This window comes from Cephus cinctus, unplaced genomic scaffold, assembly GCF_000341935.2.
Source record: "Cephus cinctus unplaced genomic scaffold, Ccin1 Ccin1_scaffold0228, whole genome shotgun sequence".
Lineage (NCBI taxonomy): Eukaryota > Metazoa > Arthropoda > Insecta > Hymenoptera > Cephidae > Cephus > Cephus cinctus.
The window spans coordinates 493,954-519,087 of NW_014332944.1; the positions used below are offsets into that span (position 1 = coordinate 493,954).

Here is a 25,134-nt window from a genome sequence, read left to right on the forward strand (position 1 = left end):
GTATTCCCTAACATCCTACCCCCTCCCCCCCCCCCACCCTTCAACCATCCCTTAACGGCAGAACTCAAAAACACACTTCTACTACCATTTCACTTTTTTCTCTTTTACGTCTTTCATCTTTCTTTTACTTCTTCGCCTCTACTTTCATCCCTTGAGATACATATATATATATATATATATATATATAGTTCGCAAGTTGAACACTTATTCAACTTTTCATCCTCTCTTATTCCGTTAGTAACTTCGTCTTTGCCAGAGAGCATATCTAAATAATTCAACAGGGCTGCCAATGTTCTGAGCCACGTGCGTCGACAAAATTTCGCACTACCCTTGAGCAGCTAATAATAGAAAGTTCGTGAAATTCTTAACGCAATTAATCCCTATTTCAACCCCATGGCTCTTTTTTATAATTTAATAACTCTACTTCCCTTGAGATACATCTTGTCTTGTTACTCTGTTACATACGTATATACATACATACATATGTTACATACGTGTATATAACGTTTCTCTAGTCTGTATACAGGATATATTACACTGTATACATTTAATATTATATATCGCATCTGAATATATTTATTTTTAATAGCATATAGATATTAACATATATATATACTTGTCACGTGGAATTTTTTTCATCCCTTATACCGTACGTACTAGATACACTGTTACATCGAATAGGGCAAACGATAGAGTATGAAAAATAAAAAATTCGATTCGATAAGATACAAATATGATATAAATTGTCATTTCATATCGATAATTCGATTTCTCGTTAATAACGCGTCGTCGATTTCTCAGACTTTATACATAACGAGGCCTGACCTCTTCAAAGTGACCGAACGTATGAAACCTAATAATAATTTTGTAGAGAAATGATTTTTTTTGTTCGCATTAAATATCGTGTATCCATTACAAATATATTCAACGTTAAAAAGCACGTAGAACGGTTCGTGCCAATAATTTCAAAAGAAAGATTGATAATATAACAGCAATGGGAAGAAACTAAAAATCTAATTATGATAAAACAATTTTTTACCTCGAAAATCGATCTTCACCACCTTGTCACCCTTGCACTTAAGAGCTTGAAAATTCTTCACAGTCACCACCAGCGCCATTGTACACTTTTCTATGTACTAAGCTTTATCACAGTTGATCCCTAATTCTATCCCATGCTCGAGAAACGCTCGAAAGCACCCCTAGAGCATTAAACTCAAAAATAATTCAAAAGCTCCAAAAAATGCATATCCCATGTGTGCTGCGCCCTTAAAATTTACCAATAGCCCAGGGTGCGTACAAAATTAATATTTTCCCTTAAAAAAATCGTCTGGTGATCCGCGCCGTCTCTCGTCCATGGACCATTCCTCGGAGAAGAAAATTATTCAAAAAAAAAAAGATTATGCCAGAAAGCAAGTGAAAGAAAGCTGCTTCTCAGTAGCGACACGCGACCCCGTCGGCTGCCGTCGTCAAACTGGTACCGTTCGCGCCTAATCTACCCTCGAATGCTCCGTGAACCAGGGTTGCCGCGCATGCGCAGAAGCGACCGGAGTACGTGGGGTGTGTATGCGCGAGAAAACATTTCTTAGGATCGTCGAATTGAAAAAAAAAAAATTTTTTCTTTTACCATCGCAAACGTAATAAGGGTTGAATTTCGTAACGCGGTACGGAGCGATACACGTGTCGCAGATCTGTGACGTCAGGTTATCACCGAGTATCGTAAACTCTAGTTTGGGGTTTAACGACGGAGAAACCATGAAATATGTATCGCGTGTTATTCAACAGGGGATGAAGAGTCATGAATGTACTTGGATGAATATTAATTCACCCTTAGCCAGTGCAAGGTTAATAATAGTACTGATCCACAGGTTGGCCTCTCTTGAGATCTTGTACAATGCCGGGGACTAGGGGGTGGTTTCTGATGGATGAACGATTGCCGGAACGACTAGAAGTAGCAACAGGCTTTTAGGGGTGGGAAAAACACGGGCGATGAGCAAATCTCTCGGGCTTTTATTTCTACCATCTTTTTTATCGCTTCCTGTTGCCCCAGGGGTTGTTCTACTATATCGGCTTTTTTCATCCCTTGTATTTTCTATCGCAATTACTACGTGGGATACCGGTTGATCTGGATGGATGCCGTCTAAATTTTCACGGGCTCTTTCGCGTGAGTTTTCATAAACGGGGTTTTCGTAAATACAGGGGTCGAAAATAAATATTTGCAGCAAGAAAAATTTCTTTTTTTTTTCAACCCTTTTCTTCTCTTTGGCTAGATTGCATATGTTGATTGCGAGCCCTTAGCATCCGTTACGGCACGCGAGCGCCTGTACTGTTAAACGTATTAGTTACGATCTTATACGGGTTACTCAAGAGACTCGGCAAAGGCTTGAGCTTAGGAGAGGCCGTTAATACTAATATAAAATTTGATATTTTTAGGGATAAAAAATGGAGTGAGTTGTGATTTTGAAAGTGTTGCTGAATTTTATGAAAGCCCAAATAAATGAAAATAAAGTAGCCAGATAGAAAAGTTCGTGAAAATAATTTATTTTTGCGTGCCGCTTACTCGGATAAAGAGGCAACATTTGGAAAACGTATATTAATCAATGTTGGGAAATTATATTGAAATACTTATTTTTGCAATTTTAAACATGACCTTTGCTCGTACTCGATATATCATTAAATATTAACAACGGAGGGTGGATTTTTTTTTAGAGTATATTATAGAAACCCTGCGTCGCGAGAATGACGCAAGTCATTTTTCCATGAATCATATCAAAACCCGAATTCCCTTCTATTCTATGAATACATCAAGGGTGTAATTTAACCGACATTCTTGCGGTAGAATATAACCCCTCGAACTCTCCTGTGTACTTTGACTAAAAAAAGATCTCTAGCTTTATGACGCTTTCATAAAAAAAAAAAAAATTAATCTCCCCGGAGACAACCGCCTATAATTTTTATACTCGTCACATGCCTTACATAATGATATAATAGCCACCCTTAATTTTCTTTTTCTTACCCTCTAATCAATGCCACAAGTACCACGTCTGGTCAAAGGCATATCAGAGAGCATCCCATGTAAAAAAAATTTTCAAAATCCATACCCCAGCGTTATCGCAGGAGGACTCCCTGGCAAAGTTACTTTTGCCACGGAAAATAATACAATGAAAAAAGTCAAAAAAGACTAATCCAAATTCACTGATAAACGTGAGAAGAGAATAACTAAGGGATGAATCCAAGTGAGCAAGGAAGAATGTAGAAGATATAAAAAAAAAAGTAACCCAAAAATCCTAAGCAAACGTGACGGATGTTCAAAAGGTCAATCCTCGGGCTCCTTCGACTAGGAATGGTTTTTTGGTTATGCGGGGGTGGATCAATAGTAGGGGGTGGCTCGGCCTGGTGGTCTACAGCAGCGCCATCACATTGAGTTGGGCCGTACCAATAGCTGTTACTTTGCACCCCTTCCCAAGAAAAGGTAAATCCGGCAGTCCTGTGGTGGACACTCATACGTCACAGATTTGAAATGACCTACCCTTCCGATTTTAACGCCATCTGGGTTACGACCTACTACGAATTTACAACCCCCTCTATTAATTCCGAGCACTAACCATAAAGGTTATTGGGGTTATCGATGGTCAATTCGTATTATTACCAATTGCGTAAACATCTGTTAATTTTAATACCAATTGGATTAATCGTGTCGGAATAATAATAAGAGTAAAACTAAGGCACTAAGATTAATTAAACTTTTGAATATTCCAAACTTAATTAAAATAATGAATAAGCAAACAGTAGTAGCATAACAGTGCACTCGAGTTACTTAAATGCACTATGACAAAATTAAGGGGAAAGAATTCATTAAAAGAGTGTATCCGCAACAACCCCTTCCGTTCGACCCTTCTTTTTATATCCGGGATAACAATGGAACAATACCTAATGACTTGGCATTATCATCCTGATCTGGCACAAAGCATTTAATTTCGTACCCGAACAAATTTTCTCCCCCAGATAAACGATTCTCTCAGATTGTTCTGTTTCGTCTATTTTTTCTACCCACGCGACTGAAATAACAAATTCAAGGAATCCAAAAACGCCAATCAGAACTCAAACTTCCCCAGGCATGTTTATAATGGAACGGACTCCACGGGACTAGGTGATGTTCAACCTAATTATCAAGCACGAAATGTTTTGCTTTGTCTAATTAAGCAGCCTGCGCACACATTTTATTATATACAGTAACGTCCAATTGAACTACTACCCTATCACACGCGCCAAGCATTTGTCCCCCGAGCGCCTCGAGCGGAACTCGCAAAATTTAGGCGTTTTTTCAAACGGATAATTGCACCCCTTAGCGTAGTCGTATTGGATGATTAAAAGCGCGTCTTAATCGTTGAAATCTCAGCTACAACATGGATAAAAATGAAACTTCTATTTCATCGCTTTCCTAATGAAAAATGGCGGGGAAGCTTCGGGTGCACTTGCGAAATCTCGAGATCTCCGTCACGGGATCATCTTCGAGAACAATACTTTTGTGAGAATCTGCAGTATCATTAAAGATGATATCATGCAACAACTGGACCAGATTGGCCGGCGCGTTCGGAAGTTATGGCCATTTAAGTGTTTTCACTTCAAGGGGGTGTAACTCCCCCTAGAGTGATCCTACAGGGGTTCAATGGGGGTGTTTTTTTAATGCCGAAGGATGCTCTCTCTCGTGCCCTGATTAGAAATATAAATTTCCTTCCGGAACTACTAGATCTCGAATTTTTCAAAAAGTTCCAAAATGCACTTTTTCACTCCAACCCCTGCCATTCGGCCATTTTGTATCCGATCGGGATAAAACCTATACCATTCGAACGGGAAGGAAATTTCCTAAAAAATATGTCATTGGTTTTTCGAAATCTGTCATACTTTCACAGATATGTAGAAAAATTCAAGTGTTGCACTTCAATTGGACGTTACTGTATATTTCCTACTTCCCTTCCCGTTCGCATACGCCCACATTTTAATATTTCTATCTGCCCCTTGACCATAACTGCACCAAAGATACAGTTCAGCCAGCCTTTCGGTACTCATCTACCGATAGTGCACTTATCAGAAATAATCACGAGAAGGCTGATCCATTATTAAGAACATCCGATGGATGAGAAACTCCTCATAACTTAATCTTCCCTCGATAATATCAATTTTTGCCTTTTGAGATTAGAATATTGTTATATCACTTTTTTCGAAACTCTGACCAACGGCGCATGGCATTCTGCCGAGTAGGTCGAGTAAAAAATTTTGTCAAAGTCCCGAGGTGAGCATTTTCACTAGTAAACTTCACTAGGCCTTACTCTGACAAACATTTCCTACATTACCGACACTTTTATTGATATTTATCGTTTGCCAATTACAGTTTTACCTTCTGTCGATATTTTAATAAATACCTGTGATTTTATCTTATCGTTTAATCTTGTGTCGCCAAAATTCTTAAAAACCTCAGCGTCGAGCACCTACCCACGTCTCCATTTTGCACAGTCATAAGGAGCATACGAAATTGCACTATCGAAAACGTCACAGTACCAAACAACCCTTTGCACTAAGGCGTCAAGCACCTATCAGTGTTTAAGCACGGGAAGTGCTAGACTAAATTCAAAAAGATAAAGATTTCCGGTGCTGGTAAACATAAAAAAAAAATGCAGTCTTTTCCTATTATACGGTAGATACCTGATATGGCTTATGTAGATATATGGAGCATATACTCCATATTCTCGTTCGGCTCGAACGTAGTCCTTAAATTATATTTTCTTTTGACACCCTGTACTGCCCATAGTGCACAGTACTCTTTCAGTCCATAGCGAAGTGAACTGTAATCACGTGTAGCTGTAGTCTTTAATATATAATTTTACTGATAACGCACTCGTTATTTAATTAGCCAAGACCTACATCAGGCACTGTTATTGAAAATTCATTTGCTCGTCGATACATCTTTTTATTCCACCGATTATATTTATAAGCATATATAAAAAAATCATTCTAGCATGATTCATCGCGGATATAATAATTGAGCTTAATCTTATTATCTAATCGAAAAACTAGAAGAACATTTGGTTACGTTTATAATTTCAAATTTTCTTTTTAAAGATATTTTCGTTACTAGCTCTTAGCATCGTCTATATAAAGTTCTTAAATATTATTGGTATATATGTATATCTATGTATAGGGTGTATAGAAAAAAATCGAATGGCCTCTTTCAAAGAACAAAACTCACGACGATGAAAAAACCGACTTTTCGTTTACGGGCTCTGTTTCATCGCAATGCGCGTACGCCATTGCGTACGGAAATTAATAGATTTTTATTTATATAAAGAAATCAATGTACATATATTTACAAAAAGTTTTGACAAATTGCCGCGATTAAGCAGGGTTCATTTGTTCGTAACATTTTTCAAGTCTCATGTTCATAAAGTTTTAGATTGACGAAATGACCGTTATAAGGACACAGAAATCCTTGTGTACTTAAATGTAAAATGTTTTTTTTTACCCAAGGATTAGGAGCATGTTATTCGCATGCGTTCGTTTCAGGACACCCTGTATCTCAACCCTTAGACGTTTACAGAGGTTTCATTTGTTCTCGATGTTCGAATTCGCTATTTTTAGCTCTAATCTCTTATCACCCAAAATAACATACTCTCGTTTATATTATCATTATTATACGCGAATTACATACATCTAAAGGTACTACAGGCCTATGTAATAAAAATAAAAAATTGTTTAAAGCTCGTACAGGCCATCTGCCTTTAGATCTATCCGAAGCTGTTATCACTACTAATTACCGTTACTATTATCATTATTGTATACGTAAGATCAATGTTACAGAAGCGAAAGCATCGCGAAAAAATAGTTAGGTGACCCTTTTTGACTTTTTTTTATCTTGCCCAAAAACGTGCTCGAGTAACTTAATATGCATAGATGGCTGGATGAAGTAAATTGAAAAAAAATGGCATGATTAAAAAAATCTTTAGATATGCGCCTTTTCCACAAGGCCTCCGACGATTGGCAATACTTTTAATTTTTCCGTGACAAAATCCAAAGTCACTCTGGTGGCTTCGAAGTGCCGATAAACGTAGTAAAGAATTCCGAAATAGAACGAGTAGACGGCTATGTTGTGGATTACGTAGAGCCTAGGGAGATAAGAGAAATATTTTTAACAAAATTTTTTAATTTAAAAATATTCAACCCACTTACATTTTCTGATGCATACGCGCTCGTGGCAATGTCGACAGGTCTTCCTTCATGCAATACTGCCTTGCGCCCAAAATAATTTTTTTCAGATATTCCACCTCGTCCAGTACTAAGAAATCAATGGGAAATAATTCCTTATCTTTGGGACTCATGTCGCCCCATAATATTAATAAATTTGTATTATGAAAGACCCATTCGCGCGTGGTGAAGTATTGCAGAAGTTCGAGACCATCAGTGATGCGTTTTTGGATTCGAACCATACTAAAAATAAAAAAAAAACGAAAGATATATACATACATTGGAATAAATAAAAAATAAAAAGAATTTTTTTAAATGTCGAATTTTTATACGTTATTGAATTTTGGAACTCACAAGCGTTTCTGTCGGAAAATAAGCATCAGAAAGTCGATAAAGTACGCAGGGATTAGATGAAAGAAGAAGACAAAGAGATTGTGAATAAATTTACTGCTTCTGATGTCTCCATCCGGATACCAGATGGCGCCCTCAAAGGGATATTGATAAGCGACCTTTTTCCCTTTTTCCAAGACCTCGCCCCACTTTATGGGCAATACGCCACTTTGCGTGATATTATAAACGGGAATATTTTTGGGCCTGATGACAAAATTTGGTTATTAAAATTAATATTTTTTTTCAAATTTCACAATTTTCCCACTCACTTCTCGACGGCCGATCCGATTTTAAAGGCGATGGCTATCAGTGCGTTTATAGCAAGGTCAACAGGTATGACCTCGGCATGATAATTAGCATTGCAATGCATTGACCTGATGACACCTTTCCCAGCACCTACTATAAGGCCCACAGGCCCATTCAAACTGTCCACCCACCCGGGCAGTGGTTCGGCCCAAGCTGGAGTCACTGTCGATAAATTTGAATCAATCATTTGAACGTTATCGATTATTCGTCGGATTGAATTGTCCATATGTTAATATTTTATCGATTACCTATCGATGGCCTTGCGATGCTGCACGGTAAATTCGCATATTCATCAGCCACTAATTTTTCAGCCAATCGCTTCGAGTACGTATAAGTATTAGGATGAGGATCCAGCAACCTATGATTAATGGGCATTATCAAATTTTTATAATTAATTTTAAAAAAAAATTTTTTTAATTACTTCGGTGTTATAAGGTCAATTGCGCTTTCATCCATCCACTGTACCAATCGCATCACGTCACGCGGATCATCAGGAGCATCGTAGACCCTTTCGCCAAGTTCCTCCTGGTCAACGTGACAGAACGCAGTGCTCAGATGGACCAGGGCCTTAAGGCCCTTGATCTGTTTACTCAATTCCAATATCCTCTTCGTGCCAACCTTGAGGACCAAAAAACAAATTCTCTTGAACGTGTAAAAATAATCTGAGAATATTCGAAAAAAAATTTTTTCCAGTCTACACTAGGTTCCTACTATTTTTTTCAAACGCACTATAGTCCACTCGTCTAAGATCCGAAAAATTTTACGATACACGCAACCAAATGAAATATACCGTATTCATCTCAATGGCGTCCTTAAGCTTAGCTTCGAGCCTAAGCGTCGCGGCGCAATGAAAAATAACGCTGACTTCGTTGACCAGACGTTCCTGCTGTTCGTCGGTAAGGCCCAATTTGTCCATAGTGACGTCACCTTGAAAAGGTACCAACTTCTTCATCACGCTCGGCTTGGTTTTACGAATTCTGTTGAACATCTAAAAAAGTATATTAACTTTCAATTATTTAAAAAATCCAATTTCATTAACGATTTTGAATAATAATCACATGAATTTTATTTCGAAAAATGACTTACGGGCAGTTTGAACATCTCGTCCACGCGGATCTCAGGCGAGCGGCCTCTTCTGGGCCTTAGCAGTATATAAATCTTCTCAAGATCGCTGCAGCTGTACAGTAGCTTCTCTATAAGTACCTTCCCCATTAAACCAGAACCTCCGGTGATGAAGATGGTCCTTCCTTTGAAAAAGGACTGTATCTCGCTGAGATTGCTCATGATGCTGCACTGTAACGTTACAAGAAGATTTTCTTCATCGACTGTACCCGAGGGCTCGAAAGACCTTTACGAATAAATGACTGATCGAAAGTGAAGGGGGGAAAAACGGTTATTGATGACGATGAAAAAAAAAAAAATTTTTTTAATTTTTTTTCATCATTTCAAAATTGATTTTGCGACACTACGTCAGCTTCGTATGGATTGTGTGCGGGTATTACGTAAGTGTCAATGTGGACTTTTGCACCATACATTCCTATAGCAATTGTAATGATATTAACCGCTCGGATGCTGCAGCCGAGGAATTATCGTGTACGCGCATCTGTTCGAAAAGTGAAAATCAGTGAAAGGCATCGAAAGGGCATGAGTACTCGAGCGTAGATATTTTCATGAGTTTTTGCGTGATTAATGATGGCGATGGAGATTCAGTGACTGGGATTGCAGTAAATTTTTCAATTAGTTTTATTATTATTATTAGCGATGAGTAAATTTAAAAATAATGTCAAGGTGCTTTGGTATATTAATCATGTATAATTATCGTGCGTACATATATGTGGGTATGTTGAAAGATTTTGTAAATTTACAAATATATGGAAATTCGTGAAAAAATATTTTTGCAAAATCTCATTTTGCAGTGACAATATAGAAATTTCTTATTCGAGTTTAGTGAATGAATAGATTTTTTTGTTATTCCGGCTGACCCGATGAGTCACACGAAACATGCGACATCGGTTTGCCGATTTAACTTATAGTAGAAAAAAAAATGTCATGACTCTTGTTGCGTGCGAAAAATTATTATTACAAATTGCGCGATTGCGCCTTTGGATCATCCGAGAGCATCGTTTATTTTTTTGTCTTGCTTTCCTTTCTTCTGTCACGTGCGATCAATGCAACCGTAGGCTCCATTAGCGCGTTCTTGTAAAACAAAAGATTCCGTTAATTTGCATTGCTAATTAGGAACTCGATAATATATTGTTGTTCGAGTTTCGAAAGAAAAGTCATGGACTTCCATAAGACGTCTGCAGGGCATTTCGAAGATCTCAAAGAAACTCTCCAGCGCCCCCGCGATAATATATATTTTAAATTTATTTAAAAATTTATTTATTACACATGCCGATGGGACATGGCATGTGTGGCATATATGGGATCGGACACGAGGTTGTCGAAAATCTGCTTTAAAAAAGCAGCTAGTGAACCGAAGAAACGAAAAGGCATCGAGACGGGCAAAAAGGTCTTAAAGCAACGTTCAAAAGAGTGAAAGACGCCAAATCGATGGAAAATGTAGGGATGAAGAGCGACAGGGAAATATTGGAAACGGGACTTGACGAAGACTGCGAGACGACCAGGGATCAAATAATTAAAGGACTTGGTGCCGAAAAGAAAACTCCAAGCGCCGCCCGGAGTACAAGTGGCGCAGGGAAGGTCTGGGCCTGCTGGAGTACCGAGAGCGAAAATAGACAAAGACGAAGAGCAATGGGCAAGAATGAGATATGAAAATGTGGTAAGATGAGGAATTGAGGATTTTCCTGAACAGGAATGCAAATTGTGTGTGGGGGCTATGGAGAATATATGACGTATGAGTATCGAGAGTTTAACCTGGTACTGGATAGTACCCAGGTGACCAAAGAAAGTGGAGATGGTTTTAGAAGGTGGGAACGGACGAAAGGAGTAGAAGAGATTGTTGGAAAGGAGAGATCGAACCGATTTTATCTTAATAGCCAAAGACGGAGAGCAGTGGGCAAGAATGAGATATGGCAATGTGGTAAGATGAGGAATTGAGGATTTTCCTAAACAGGAATGCAAATTGCGTGTGGAGGCTATGGAGAATATATGACGTATGAGTATCGAGAGTTTAACCTGGTACTGGATAGTGCCCAGGTGACCAAAGAAAGAAAGTGGAGATGGTTTTAGAAGGTGGGAACGGACGAGAGGAGTAGAAGAGATTGTTGGAAAGGAGAGATCGAACCGATTTTATCTGAGTGCAGCCTAGTGTATGAGAAAGCAAGGAGAGAAGTGGTGGGTGGACAAAGTCGAATAATTGGAAAAGAAAAAAAAATGCAGTAAAAAAATGCAAAGAGTTTCTGCGCGACGAATAAATAAGTAAGTTAAGAGGATGAAGCGAGGAAAAAATTAAAGGCAAAGGAAAGCACGCTGTAAACTAGATGTAAAATATATGTTGTATTCTAATGCCCTAAAGAGCATGTACATACGTATGTCGGATATAGTAATAGAGTAGGACCCAGCAGCGGCAGTAGTGGGGATGTCGAAGTCCAGAAGGGTCTGGAAGGACCAAGGGGTGGGGAGGAAAGAAGAGTGGGGACGTCGTAGAGAGTAGTGAAACAAAGGCGAGCGAGTAGGGAGTGTGTGCGGAGAAAGAGAAAAAACAAAAGATAGATACGTCGTAATATTCTTTGATGCTAAATGTTATTTTGTTCCTTTAATAAAGAAAAGTTAGATTTTACAAGAAAATAACTGCTTGTAATATCCAATCCCTACACGTATATGTATGCCAATATATGCGTACATATTATGCATAACATTATGCGTACATTATGCCTGTAAAGCATGTGAAGTATATTTAGAGAAAAAAAGAAAAACAAAAATGATACAACTAAAATTTAATTATTATATTTTAATAACTTTTTTGATACAATATATATATATCTTTATATAAATTAGATACATTAGTACTTTGCGATACGAGTGCGAGAAAGCGAACTTTATAGATAGGCGGTGAAGTTGGTCGCACGAGTCGCAGGCGAGTGCTGCTTGTTTTACGAGTGCGGCGTGTGTGACAAACCTGTGCGATCTGCGTATAATGTTCGCTTTATTGTACCAGTATCGCGTAATATTTTCTGTAACGAATGCTTGAAAAACGCTACTTTATGTGCCTCCAAAGTGACTGGAACATCTCTTCATCGGAGGAGGCAGCCATAAGGAGAGCAAGGAAGGCTGCCAAACTGAATGCATTTCATGCCAGCGCGCGAGAACAAAGTTTACTTTATCGCACTAGTGCGAGAAGAAGGTACTAGTGCGATAATGTAAAATTGGGGGGATTCGCGCATGCGCAGCATTTTTATCGTATCCTTAGTTATAAAGCGCCACTTTTGCCAGACTTTGGAGGCACGAAAAGTAGGGTTTTTCGTGCACGAGTTAAATAAAATTATTTTCGTGGGAGTTGTCCAATCTTTTTTTCGATTAATCTGAAACATAAGTAATCAACGTCGCATGGTTTCAATCGACGATTCAAACCCAGGTACATGTGTCAAGAATTTTTTGTCACGGTGCATCTCAATGCATCGGCCGTGCAAAGTTTATTGCATTTCTTCTTCACTCGAGTCGCGCACACACGCACCTAGGTATAAATAAAAAATTGCATCGACGATCGACTGCAAAAATGCAAAATTGAAGAACTTTCTCGATTACCTAAATGCGCTCACTTGCGTTTCTCCGGCTACAAATTTTTCTAGCTCCGGAAACCGGTTTTAATCCCGGTTAAATTGACACGCTCCATATAATACAGACTTCTACATGCACTATGCAATTTTAACGTTGCAAACGTGTCTGCGATACGTAGGCGCGAATGTCCGAAAAAATTAAATGCACCTACAGCAAAATGTATTTATAAATTTTATTGAAAAATATACATATATAATAGAGTACTATATACATAAACACTTTGTTGCGTAACCAGCATACACTTTAGTAGTCTCTGGTGAAAGTAACTGCGAAAGTTTATTTCCATCGTAAGTCTCGCGACTGAAATAAATACTAATACGTAATCCGTATAATGTCTGTCTACATGGATTGTTGGGCAGATTGATAAATTCGTTGTTGTTATTATTATTAATATACATGTATATCGGAATATATTCCGTGGGAAGTATCAGTGAATGAAATATCGAAAGTAAGTGTCACACGAGGGAAATTTGAATTAGAAAACTTTTCGAACGAAATAATTTTTTGAAAAAAGTTCGAGACAGATCGAGGAATCTCATAAATATAAATTACGTGTTAAATTATGCGAGGTCGATTCACTCGATGATATTTGGACCTTGATGAAATCGTGATACGTAAATACATAATGACAGATAGCCGCAGGGTTCGTAATTTTAATTTCATAAATCGGGATTTACGATAATTCGATTGTTTTTTTTTTTCGTGGTGAACAAACACGAGGAGGATTATGGAAAATAAATTATTGTTTTTCGATATCTTTGCCTTTTTGGATATTTCAATGTTTAAGTCAAGATGTACATTTTGTATTGTTATTTTGTAAATTTTTATCTCAGAATGTCATTTACTTTCATGTCTGCATTTTTCTCCAGTGTCAAACTGGCCGCCCGCGTGTGGATTGTCTGACGAAGAAAAGAACCGAGAGACTTGATCTTATTCCGAGAGAGCATCGACCCTAATGACTCGAAAGATTATATTATTATTCGTAATTTTGAGTTTCTCGTATCTCGGTGGTTTTGAAAATGACATCAAAATTTTGAAAAATTTTTTTCATTGAGGTATCTAAATAATTATAGACCAATTCATTGCAGACTACTCATAATGAGAATTAACAGAGACATTAGTCAGATTGAAAATTTGTTATCAATTTTCGCCTGGTTTTTCCACTAAGATAATACGAATTTTTGTTAATATTAATTTTATCATTGAAAAATCAATAAAAACGCATATACGTTCAAAATTAACCACTGAGACTTAACGCAGATTCCAAGATGATTCACTCAACCACAAGAATCTGATCTGTGTACGAGTTACGCAATTGAGTGGTTACATAACTTTTGTTTGAAAACTTAATTAATTTAATTTCGCCCGTAGGCTTCATACTAAAAGTTAATATATCCGATCGATCCTTGACCGTAAAAAGATATAGGTTTATGGTCAATGTCTGTATATATTAAAAAAAAGAGATTTTTTGGGGCAATTTGACACTTAGAAAAAATAATTGAAACCTTGTTCGATATTTTCTCGAAATATTGTAACCAAAAAAGATGACGTCCAAAATCATCTCTGGTAACTTCAATGACAATTTTCAATGGATCTTTTGACACTTTTAAACTTCGTTGTCTCTTCAAATTATCGGACACGTGCTCCAACGAGAACGTCAATATAGTACAGGTTAAATAACCCAATAAGGTTGCGCGTAATATCCTTTGCGTAATAACGCAAAAAATCACCAAGTGATCCGAATGACGAAAGGATGTAAAATAAAATTTTTTTTTTCTTAACAATCTGCAGCTTAATAATAACAAAAAAAAAACATTTCCGCACAGTATAATACAAAATTCTTCCAAGTCAAATTCAATGACGTTTCGAATATACATATTCGACGAATATTTTGACCGGACTAAAAAATCATGAAATGATTGTACAGCACGATCCTAAACAAGCGGTCCATACACAAATCTTAAAAATCTAATAAATTTTCCGGACCATATAATTAATTCGATGAACAAAAACGTCAATTAGAAATCAACAAGGTAACAAATGACAACAAAAATCATTACGAAACGCGCACTGACGTTATAATGATCATTAAAATAATTAATGACAAAATTCAAGCGCACGTAATATCCCGGAGAAAATGATCTCGAAGAAAAATATACAAAACACGGGAAATAATGAAAATTCAACTGACCCACCTCCCACTTAAAACTTAATCGCCGGTCATTAGGTACTGTTTTCATAAATCATTAAGTGACAAAGAAATACTTCCTCGATATTGTTTAGATATCGTCATTGTTTAGAAAAATATTTCATGACTCGTATGACGTTTCGTGAATCGTTATTAATAATCATTTAATGGCTTCGACTTTGTACACACCTGATGTCGCAGACCTTTGCCAACGAAACAAACAAAACTTCTTGCGATCACTCAAACGCTGCTCCGAGATCCTCGATCGAGGACAACAGACGGTCGCGGCGGTTGGTCGTGAACTGCAGCCAACTTCACGGAGAGCTGAAGTAGCCCGTACAAAAGTACAGTTATAACTAGTCGCGAGTTCCCCACCTAGGCTCGTAAGCGGGAATACAATTTCTTCGTTCTCTATGCCGTTTTACTTTTGTATGTTATACGGAAAAAAAATATAAACCCACCTCGCAATGACATTTGCTATATTTTTTATCTTGTAAAAGAGGACCATTGTTTTTTTGGTTTTGGTTAAATTTCCTCCTTTCGAATTTCTCATTAAATATTTTTGTCTATTATTTTTTTGTTTTAGTTCTCCCGTTACATAGGCCATTCTTAGATAGTATTGGCGAAAAATATAATTTGCGAAATTGTCGTAAAAAAAATAGTTTAATTTTTTGTTATTTGCTTTTTAGCGGATTTCACAAAAATTCCTAGGGATCATTTCCCTTTCATGTTTTTCATAGGTAATTTTTTTTTATGCGTAGATCTCACGCCTGTTTCTGTGACTCCGTATAAATTTCCTTGACCCGACATGTTTTTTTGCTTTGACAATTAAATGACGCAAATCGATTTTCTCGTAATGGTCGGACAGTACAAACATCATTATCCTGAAATCATAACTTGCTGATATATAAAAATCAATCGATATCAATACCGTGTTTGATTTTTATATGGAATTTTTGTTCACAAGTCACTTTTTTGCAATATTCCTGCCTGTCTTCAGATTTTGTAATTACTCCATCGGTAGCTTTAAGATTTAAATTGTTAATGACTAATAAAATATCCTGACGGTCAAATTTAATTAAAACAATAAACTACACAAATTTCCATAATGATTCGCATGACAGAAACTGTAAATAATCGAAAAAATTCAAGTTTGGAATAAAAGTTTTCTCGTGGAAGAAAAAAAAATTAAAAGGTGTCACCAGCTTCACAAATAACGACCATTTGAAGATTATTCAAAGACTGACGCAATTTGAATGACTCAACAAAATTCAAATGTACTCAAACACAGTTTGTGTATCTTTTCCATCATTTTTCTCTCTCTTTTCTATGCCCCGTAAACAGTCTGTTGTAATACACAAACATACAGGCTCGTTCAAAAGTATTCTAGCAACTGAATGTAGCAAACGACAATTTCTATTGATTTCTAACGATAGAATCAAATTCAGGTTTACTACTACTGTACTACCCTATATATTACAATAGGGTGCCCGGCTCTCCCCGTTATGATTAATTTGTCCAAAGAACCGCCAGAATGCGCTGGGAACTTCCAAAAACAAGTTATAATCAGGAATCGAACTGATAATTTACACCCACTAATTAGTATGAAGATTTTCTGCTCTGCTACAGTCTTTTTAATAGAGTCATTGCTCTATGCTAATTTAGTATAATGTATTTAAATTCACAGAAACTATTATTTCCCAATACTTAGTTACTCACTTACCTTTATCTCTTACAAAGCTATAAAATTATTAATTCCAAGATACACATAAGAATACATATGGCTCTACTACTGTACTTACCCTTTACATAATATTCACCCTATATATTATAGAAAAACTATTACCTGACTCTCACTGCCTACTATGAAGTTTCTTAGCCTCTGCTACAGTCTTTTTAATACAGTCATTGCTCTATGCTAATTTGGTACAATGTAAATTCACATAAACTATTATTTCCCATTAGTTATTTATTCACTTACCTTTTTCTCTTACAAAGCTATAGAATTGTTAATTCCAAGATACACATAAGAATACATATGGCTCTACTACTTTACATAATATACACCCTATATATTATAGAAAAACTATTATCTGACACCCACTGACTACTATGAACATTCTGTGCTCTGCTACAATTTTCTTATACAGTCATTGCTCTATGCTAATTTTCTACCTATAATGTACATTCACAGAAACTATTATTTCCCATTACTTATTAACTGACTAACCTTTTCCACTTACAAGGTTATAAATTATTAATTCCAATGTGTGTATTGACAATAAATAAATTGTAAATTTGTCGTCACACGCATACGTACTAACAACATTGGAGTGACTTTTGCCTGGAGATTGACACGTGTTAATTATTCTTCCTACGGCGTCCTTCGCTTTACGAGCTACGTAATGATTTTCTTCATGATTTTATCGTTGTTATGACTTTGTACCATAGTCATTGATTTATTACACCTTCAGCACTGCACAAAGTCCGTGGATCGATACCGAATATAATTTTGATCATAAAAATATTAATTGGTTAGCGATTAATCATGATGACTAGAAAGAAAATATTTATTCTTTAACGACTAATAATTAGTTATTATACTTATTATTAGGATAATATAAATTTTGTACAAGTTGCAAAATTCTGTGGTCCTTAAAGAAAATTGGATCAAACAAAAAGAATTAGTGCCTTTACTAAAATAAAATTAAATATAATTTATTGCTTAAAATTGTTTATTCAAAAAATTATATTTATTAACTAGTTTCTCGTTTGATGCATTTAACTAGGCGCAGGAGAATTTCCAATTAGTGACAGTTACATTTGTGAAAGTCCCAGGAATTAACTATGTTGGTTACTTAGTAGGAACGAAAAAAAAAATTAAATTGGAAACTGACCAACAACCAGTTGGACGCAACAACCCAGCTGCCACGTGAGCAGTACGATTTAAGGCAATTTCACTGCGAACTAAGAAGAATGTAGTTATAAACTCTCACTCTTCACTGACCGTATAAGCACATCGTGTCTATCTATACATATATGACATATCCCCAAGAGTGCACTTAATCACTTTTTTTAAACGATAGTTGCAAACGCGCGAAAGTTTAATTACGAGCAACAATGTGCGTCTCTACTCTATTGCGGATTTCGAAAAAATGAAATTGGCGTTTAAAAAAATTTCGAATTCGCTTTATTGTTACGATCAATCTTATTGATTAACGTGTCACAATAAAATTTGAAAAAATCGTCAAAACGGGATCAATAATAAATATTGATAAATACTTTCGATCAGGAAATTTTTATAAAAATTATTCGATTAACACATTTTTTTTTTCATTCGGCTAAAATCCTACTTGGAAAAATGGCATGTAACTCAAAAACACTTGTTTCTAGTTTTTTGTATTCGCTGACTTAACACAACGTTATTTTTATTACATTAATTTATATGATACTGCCAAAATATTTAACATGAAATTCGGATCAAAAAATTCGTATTAAAACTTTCTAATGGTATATAGTTAATACGTTATGCAATGTACGTTTCCTACGGTACTCTAAGTCAATATTAATCTCAATGAATGCTTTGAGAATGGTAGTTTATAATGGGATTACGTCACGAGCCAAAAAAGACTTCTAATGAAACACCCTGTAGCGTCTCTACTGTGAAAGTTTCATGCAGCATCTGTATTATGTAGCAACTATTTATATTGACTAGATGGTCTTTTGAAAGTAATAATAATAATAATAGAAATGGCACTATCTGTGATAACTGGACCAAAACAATAAATACAATTACTTAACTCAGATTATTAACGCGATTCCAACTGAACGAGTGAAATTTTTTGTAGAGTAGATAAGAAAGTGCGGAATTGCAGTTACGGTACGTGTTAAGTAAATTTTATGATTTTTATTCCATACAGCCAGGAGTAGCAATTTACAAAATTTCATTAAATCAAGGTTTTTTTTCGAAATATTCTCTTCACGATCCTTCAAAGCCACTTTCGGTCAGCTTGTTACTTGCTGGAAGATACGGAGTCGTTAGGTAAATTGGTTGCAATTGCAAAGTGCACTTTTGAAAATGGAGTAAACAAGAATTCAATATACAACAGATCTGTTCTACGTTCTATGTTTAATTGAATTAATTGAAAACTTAGATTTACACATGCAATCTAAAATAAAATTAAGTTTGTTTAAAAGACTTGCTGATGGCTACCTAATTGCACGAAAAAATATGAAAATTCTATTTCGAATTTCTAATATGGTAAATATCGTTCAACGCGGAGAAATATCTCGAAATAATAAATCGTATCAAAATACTGAATAGACTCTTGTGCCAAATTTCCATAAGCATTGAAACTTTTCTCAAGTGAGAAAAATACAGCTACTTTAACGCAATTACAAATTATTGACATAAATCATAATTATACATGTTCAGCTGATAAAAGAACGCGTTCGAAATTACACGCCACGCGATCTATTCAAATGAAGCTATAAGATAATTTTCATACTGTAATTTCTTTACTGCCATATAATACAGAATACCCATGCGAGTCAATGCAGCAGTGCGTGAAACTGATTGGCAAGTATCAATTTAACCGTTACATTTCAATTCCCTAAAGATATCTTAAGTTAAAGAGAATTAAACGAAAGTAAATAATAAGACCCTTCTACAATATTCCAGCTGAATAATAATTTTATTCAAGCATTAATAAGCATCGATCAGTATTGCCATTGCAAAATTGATTATAAAACTATTTTACGTACATTCTCCCAATGTAAATTATATTAAAAATTATATTAAAACCTGTGATGCACTGCAGTTCAATAAAATCCTAGAAAATGTGTTGCACGCAATCATATGAATACTTGTACTCGGGTTCCATGTTTCTATACTGGTTGCGCATGCGCACTAGTTTCTGTCATGATGACCAACCGTCCTAGTAGTACCGTGAAAAACTCTAGATCTCATTCCAGGGAAACCGTCAGAGTTTCGGGTAGCTTCCACTGGCAGATATTACATGAGGAGAAAATTACCAGTGACTAATAATGATTGAGGAGTTGGCTAAAGATTATGCGGCTTACGCTAAGGTCGATCTGACCGACCAGGTAAATATTGATCACTTTTGTTTTTCCTTATCTTAACGTATTTTACGTGACGTTGTAGATTTTTATGGACACGATGGTTACTGGTTAGACAGGTTTCTCTGTGGCCCAGATAGCCTTGTGTCAGTCTAGTGGGATAAATTGTGAGAGAAATTCCCTAGTCTGACTTTCAATGTAGAACTTAGGTTTTGTGAATGTTTTTCGTTTTTCAATTTCAGATGAAAAATGTCCACGACTCTATCGAGGATATGATGACGCGACTGGAAGAATTCGAGTCCATTATTGGAATGGTTAGAAATTTATATTTCTTATTATCGTCATTGACAAATTTATATGACTGATCATCGTCATAAATTATAACTCATAATCACTCATAATTTTTGTAAAAATTATATTGCTAATTTCAAGCCATTAGGTACAGCAAAGTACTATGTGCAATTTAGTTGAGACTATTTTTTGTTAAAATCCATATTCCAGGCACGTTTCAGAGAGTGTAAAGAAAGATTATAAAAATCAACCACATTTAACCATACGTTTTACGCAACTGCTAAATGATGTACCGTCGTTTCTGCATTCCGATGCATTCATTCCGCATTCCCCAGTGTGAATCAAGCTTAAAGGGTAGGTCATGGCAGTCTGGAACGCTGCTTGATTAAAGTTCAAAGTTCACAGGCTGGTCCGTCCAATGCGATCCAGGTGACCTGACGAATAAGCTTGAGTCGTAAATATCGACCGAACTGAAATCACACTCCAGTAAATATAACATCAGACAGTTTCTATGTTGGCGACTGTCTTGAATTTCTACGTGTTTTGCCATTCACTTTCATTACGTAAGAAGTGAACCCTGTTCAAGCAACCTCAGTCTTTTTTCTGTTATACTTTTTCATCAAAAGGTCCAGACCGAAGGTGCAGAATGCATGAGCGGCCATATTCCAAGATTACTTTCGATACGTCCCGAGCTACGAAATCTCGGCAAGCGTATAGACGCCCTGAACTTTTTCGTCGCCAGAGCAAACGCCGATCTTACTGCCTTGGAAACAGCCGTCGATAATGCGGAAGCTGAACTGGGCGGACCTGAAACAATATTTGGAATGCTGAATCCATTGTCGCTTTTTGTAAGTCACAGTTGAAACTTGTAAAAGAGGTATTTCTACGTATTTAATAATTATTAAGGTCTTTTCAATAATAATATGAATGCGGACGTTTGTTATTTTGAATTTTCCAGAAAAAAAATCAAGAACCCATTGTCGTGCAAAGGTCAACCAGTTTTGAACAACCCATCATTTATAAGACTGATGATTACTTTGACAAACAATAAATATGACGTATGCACTTCGTTAATAACATTAACCATTGCAAGTATATCCTTGTTAAACGTTGAAGTCTGTTCTTTCTTTACTTCTATTATAAAATTTGTTTAGTTCGAGTAAGATATAACGTTTATGCAATTACTACTAAATTTAAAAAATTGTGTTATACAATAAATTGGATTTCCACCTAATACACTTTTTACAATTTTTATTATGCCTCAAGACAACAATATCGATCGAACAAATCAGTGCAAACAGGCTGCCAATTGACAGGATCTAATCTGAACTTCCTTCTCGCCAGAATGGCAAGCTCCAGCAACACAGTGCCGCCATCTTGTTAATTTCCCAGGACCACAGGACGAGCTACAGCAGGACCACTTGCTCCACTGATCCCAAATTTTTGGTTCGTCTTCTGCAGGAAAAGAAGAAAAGAAACCGAGGAAAACGAAATAGCACTTGAAAATATTATTTATTTTCACTTGGACTCTATAACATCGATTACAGATCTAACTGTGCCACTGAAAGGAATAAAATTAATACACCCATTCAACACGAAGCGAACGTGCAGGTTTTTAATTGCGCTTCTTTTTCGCCAATTGAACAACTACCAGCGATACAGTGGCGCCATCGCGTCAACTTTCCCATACCACAAGTGACACTGCAACTGGACCATTTACCCCATTGGTCCCAGATTTTAGGTCCCTGTCTACCGTGTCTCCCTGCAGGCATTATAAACGAGTATGTATGTACATCAGATACATTAAATTCTGATCTATTATTTATAAATCATCAACGTGTCCTCCTCTGCCCGGGGTTCTTTGTTAATACAAAACATTATTGATACATTATTTCTAAATATTATTACGCACCACAAGCTTCTATCATACATTAGTAAAAGTTCATTAATGAATCATTGCGCAATTGCACATTGCCTATGGTTCTTGAATAGTAATAAAAATTTAGATACATGTATTTATAACGTTGTATCACTTTTTTATTCCTATTGCTCTTTGAATATCTCGGTGAAAGTTGCACCTGGTTCGGAATAATGTGCACACGCACGTACGAATGCACAGTTGATGCTTTAGAGAATAAATCGATACCGATTAAAAAGCCGTCTAACCACTTTGCATTAATTTAACCAACAAACTGCTTTAACGAACTTTCACACATACCCTGTGGACATTTTTGCAATGTCCTTTCTCTTTTAAATCAATGCATAAGGTTGCACTTATTATCAATGTAATAAATCTACGCGTTCCTAAATACCCTTTTTTTTTCTTATGCCAATTTTTGAACGTACCACCACGTTTGAATTTGCGCTGGAATTCTTCTTCGTCGTCGTCGTCCGATCTTTGACCCTCTTCGGAATAATGCGAGGGTTCATTTTTGGCGTCTTCCTTTTTATTTCTCATACCGCTTTTGAAAATATGCCCTTTGTCGTTACAATTATCATCTACGTCCTCGTTATCTTGATCGTAGGAATTATCCTCGTCTTCATTGTCGTCTCTGCGAACGAATAATAAAATATTTTGCTTCACCCTTTATCAGGAATCGTATTTGAGGTTATAAGCTTGCCAGGCAAGACGCTAATGATCTCTTGGTTCGAGAGAAAAAAATTTTTAAGGCGTGGTAAAAAAAAACCTTGGAGCCTCATGAAACAGAATCTTGTTGTTCCATGGAAAAAAACCGTTTCGTTCGAATCGAGAGAAACCAATGAGAACGGTTTATATGTAAGATCAATGGAAAATTTCGGATTCCGTGATACTTTCACTATAGCGTCACACCTAGTGTAGTGTCTTAAATTATTTTCACGAAGATACGATTAATTTTCGATACTTGTATACAGGATTATTCACCTCAAAAGTATCGACTGAAGTTGTACTGTATATTTGATTACTAATAGTAGAACCAACTTCGTTTGACAATTTTATAGTGAATAACCCTGTATACAAGGATGCATATTTAAATACTTGATATTTTCTACGTTCCGTTCGTTTATGTCATCCAAAATCTCCAAAGAGTCTGTTTTTCTCTTATTCGTCTCTCGTAATTTCGATTTGACCTTTTCTTTTGAACGTACGACTTGACTCTCGCGTTTTTTTTCCATTTTTGTTGCGCCTTCCTTCTCGAGCTCTTGCCTGCCATCCACTGGCGCTTCCACAATTGCTACTGCATCCTTTCTGGGTAACGAGGTATTTTTTGCAGCGTCCTGTAGCACACTGGATACAAGCGTAACATTGGCTGTGTTTTTAATTTCTTTTTTTGTCAAATTCCCAATGCTCTCTGTACTGGATACACCTGAATATACTACCACTAGCAGGGGTAGTAATACAGACAGTTTCAAAACTAACGTACGAATGGCATAGGACATTGGTATTACAAAGCGTCCAATGATGTCATCCTGTTACGTGTGAGGTTGTAAAATTTGATGAAATTGAAAATCAAAATTTTCAGCACACGTGTCGCGCTGCTCAGCTGTTTTAGTAAGACAAGCGAAAAATTCATTTTCTGGTATTGTCTTTGTTTTCGCTGCCTCTATAATCTGTGTTTCATTTACAGCTACATTCCTAGCCATTTGAGGAAATTCTTTTTCCTACATTGTTGCAAAATACAAGTCTTCATCTGCGCTGTTTTTAATCCGGGTGCACAATTTTCAGTTGTGCAATGACGCCAGCGAACTCGACGACCTATGCCGCACGTGGCGCTGCAGTCGCTCCAGTTGCTCCAATCGTCCCAGCCCTCAGGATCCTCCTGAACTGTAAGCACAGTAATTGTATGAAAATAATGAAATTTTATTTACTGAAAAGAAATCGAGGGCTGGGACCATTTTGGAATTGACAAACTCCAAATTTACTCCGTTCGTTCTGTCCCCTCTTTCGGTAGAAATTTATCAAAGTAATACAATTTTGTTATGCGCATGCGCAAACGATCGATACACAGGGTCGAATTAGGAAAATACTTATTCTTGTCTTTTCTTAATTAACCTACATCCTTCGTCCTCCTGCCTCCATTCCATTTCTTTTACTCTATGAGGGTATCGGGTTATGAAATGCTGCTGTTTTGGATCCTCATTTTTTACGTTTTTACTTTTTCGAGCCTCGTCGTAAGAATCGTTTTCGTAATAGTTCGCGGTGTCCTTTTTGGGCTTTCGAAATCCTCTATGAAATTCTTTCCAATGACGACGGGAGCGAGGAATTCTTCGACGATGACGAATTAACTGTGTATTCTGATATTTATGGAATTCGGTTTAATCTTTAAATTGAATTAATATTTATTGTTTATCGCCATTATTATTCACCTGGGTATCTGCAATCTGTCGACGTTCCGATAACCAATCAATGTTTCCCGGTGAAGATTGATCGGCGTAGCTGGAATTACTTTTTGGATCCTTGTCGTATCTTTTAGCACTCTTTCTTGGTTCACTCAAAAAATGTTGTATTCTCATGGCGTTACAAGTGTCTTGAGGATATTCAGCTCTGAAGAAAATTCAACGTGTTAATGAGGGTTATTATAAAATGAACTTCTTTGTAAAAACAATGGTTGGTTACTTCGAGCTTATATTTTCTCTGTAATTTGCATCCCTGAGACTCATCGGATTTACTTTATCCTTCATTATGGAAAGGTTAGATTTCTTCATGCTAAATTCCTCATCCGAATCCTCTGGTATGACGCAGCCGAAACAATGTGTAAGGACTAATGCGGATAATACGCGCATATCATGATTTTTATGAGCAGCTTAAAGAGATTGTGATTAAAATAGAATTATAGAAAAGCTAAGAGAAGAGCCCTTTTCTCTATAAACTTTAAAAAATAAAGGCAAAGTGACAGTTCGGCTGCGCATATAAATTGACATTGCGC

General features: G+C 36.4%; 5 protein-coding genes across 8 annotated transcripts in view; 1 reads left to right on the forward strand and 4 right to left on the reverse strand.

The window, feature by feature from the left end:
* LOC107265530 (otoferlin) overlaps window positions 1-1,118 on the reverse strand; it is a 22,123-nt gene extending 21,005 nt beyond the window's left edge. Inside the window, exon 1 of the mRNA XM_015735084.2 lies at window positions 1,040-1,118. Within this exon, the coding sequence (XP_015590570.1) occupies window positions 1,040-1,118 (79 nt within the window). The remainder of the gene's footprint in view (window positions 1-1,039) is intronic.
* Window positions 1,119-5,949: 4,831 nt separating this feature from the next.
* LOC107265547 (putative fatty acyl-CoA reductase CG5065) lies at window positions 5,950-15,196 on the reverse strand. The gene is made up of 9 exons (XM_015735131.2): window positions 15,050-15,196; window positions 9,019-9,225; window positions 8,723-8,920; window positions 8,354-8,550; window positions 8,181-8,290; window positions 7,896-8,094; window positions 7,591-7,830; window positions 7,222-7,479; window positions 5,950-7,157 (listed from the first exon to the last, which is right to left on the reverse strand). The coding sequence occupies exons 2-9, from the start codon at window positions 9,214-9,216 to the stop codon at window positions 6,995-6,997; spliced, it is 1,563 nt and encodes a 520-aa protein (XP_015590617.1). The 5' UTR covers window positions 9,217-9,225; window positions 15,050-15,196; the 3' UTR covers window positions 5,950-6,994.
* Window positions 15,197-19,729: 4,533 nt separating this feature from the next.
* Window positions 19,730-21,464, forward strand: LOC107265541 (biogenesis of lysosome-related organelles complex 1 subunit 4). 2 transcript variants are annotated; one of them, XM_025082807.1, is made up of 4 exons: window positions 19,730-19,966; window positions 20,182-20,253; window positions 20,857-21,107; window positions 21,189-21,464. In XM_025082807.1, exons 1-3 carry the CDS (start codon window positions 19,907-19,909, stop codon window positions 21,091-21,093), a joined length of 369 nt encoding a protein of 122 aa, XP_024938575.1. In that variant the 5' UTR covers window positions 19,730-19,906; the 3' UTR covers window positions 21,094-21,107; window positions 21,189-21,464. The 2 variants fall into 2 exon arrangements, with proteins under 2 accessions (XP_024938575.1, XP_015590606.1); XM_015735120.2 differs by having other exon boundaries at window positions 19,772-19,966; window positions 20,857-21,078.
* A 32-nt stretch (window positions 21,465-21,496) lies between these two features.
* Window positions 21,497-23,765, reverse strand: LOC107265539 (histone H2A.Z-specific chaperone CHZ1). Of its 3 annotated transcripts, XM_025082805.1 has the most exons (4): window positions 23,632-23,765; window positions 23,247-23,495; window positions 22,577-22,782; window positions 21,773-21,992 (listed from the first exon to the last, which is right to left on the reverse strand). In XM_025082805.1, the coding sequence occupies exons 2-4, from the start codon at window positions 23,381-23,383 to the stop codon at window positions 21,820-21,822; spliced, it is 516 nt and encodes a 171-aa protein (XP_024938573.1). In that variant the 5' UTR covers window positions 23,384-23,495; window positions 23,632-23,765; the 3' UTR covers window positions 21,773-21,819. The 3 variants fall into 3 exon arrangements, with proteins under 3 accessions (XP_024938572.1, XP_024938573.1, XP_024938571.1); XM_025082804.1 differs by lacking the exon at window positions 21,773-21,992 and adding an exon at window positions 21,497-21,685 and having other exon boundaries at window positions 23,247-23,678; XM_025082803.1 differs by having other exon boundaries at window positions 23,247-23,678.
* Window positions 23,766-23,812: 47 nt separating this feature from the next.
* Window positions 23,813-25,117, reverse strand: LOC112494035. The gene is made up of 4 exons (XM_025082806.1): window positions 24,825-25,117; window positions 24,575-24,752; window positions 24,265-24,502; window positions 23,813-24,032 (listed from the first exon to the last, which is right to left on the reverse strand). Exons 1-4 carry the CDS (start codon window positions 24,989-24,991, stop codon window positions 23,836-23,838), a joined length of 780 nt encoding a protein of 259 aa, XP_024938574.1. The 5' UTR covers window positions 24,992-25,117; the 3' UTR covers window positions 23,813-23,835.
* Between the last annotated feature and the right edge of the window lie 17 nt (window positions 25,118-25,134).

Excerpts from the sequence above, each read along its gene's own strand:
- LOC107265539 (XM_025082803.1), bottom strand. The coding sequence starts at position 23,647 with ATGTCCTATGCCATTCGTACGTTAGTTTTGAAACTGTCTGTATTACTA. Across the intron at positions 22,783-23,246 it reads CGGAACGTAGAAAATATCAA|AGACGACAATGAAGACGAGG; the intron begins GTATTTAAATAT and ends ATTCGTTCGCAG. Across the intron at positions 21,993-22,576 it reads GCGCAAATTCAAACGTGGTG|GGAGACACGGTAGACAGGGA; the intron begins GTACGTTCAAAA and ends TAATGCCTGCAG.
- LOC107265541 (XM_015735120.2), top strand. The coding sequence starts at position 19,907 with ATGATTGAGGAGTTGGCTAAAGATTATGCGGCTTACGCTAAGGTCGAT. Across the intron at positions 19,967-20,181 it reads AGGTCGATCTGACCGACCAG|ATGAAAAATGTCCACGACTC; the intron begins GTAAATATTGAT and ends TTTCAATTTCAG. Across the intron at positions 21,079-21,188 it reads TGAATCCATTGTCGCTTTTT|AAAAAAAATCAAGAACCCAT; the intron begins GTAAGTCACAGT and ends TGAATTTTCCAG.
- LOC107265547 (XM_015735131.2), bottom strand. The coding sequence starts at position 9,216 with ATGAGCAATCTCAGCGAGATACAGTCCTTTTTCAAAGGAAGGACCATC. Across the intron at positions 8,095-8,180 it reads CATCGCAAGGCCATCGATAG|TGACTCCAGCTTGGGCCGAA; the intron begins GTAATCGATAAA and ends ATTTATCGACAG. Across the intron at positions 7,831-7,895 it reads ATCGGATCGGCCGTCGAGAA|GCCCAAAAATATTCCCGTTT; the intron begins GTGAGTGGGAAA and ends TTTTGTCATCAG.
- LOC112494035 (XM_025082806.1), bottom strand. The coding sequence starts at position 24,991 with ATGCGCGTATTATCCGCATTAGTCCTTACACATTGTTTCGGCTGCGTC. Across the intron at positions 24,753-24,824 it reads AGAGAAAATATAAGCTCGAA|AGCTGAATATCCTCAAGACA; the intron begins GTAACCAACCAT and ends AATTTTCTTCAG. Across the intron at positions 24,033-24,264 it reads GAGGCAGGAGGACGAAGGAT|TTCAGGAGGATCCTGAGGGC; the intron begins GTAGGTTAATTA and ends CTGTGCTTACAG.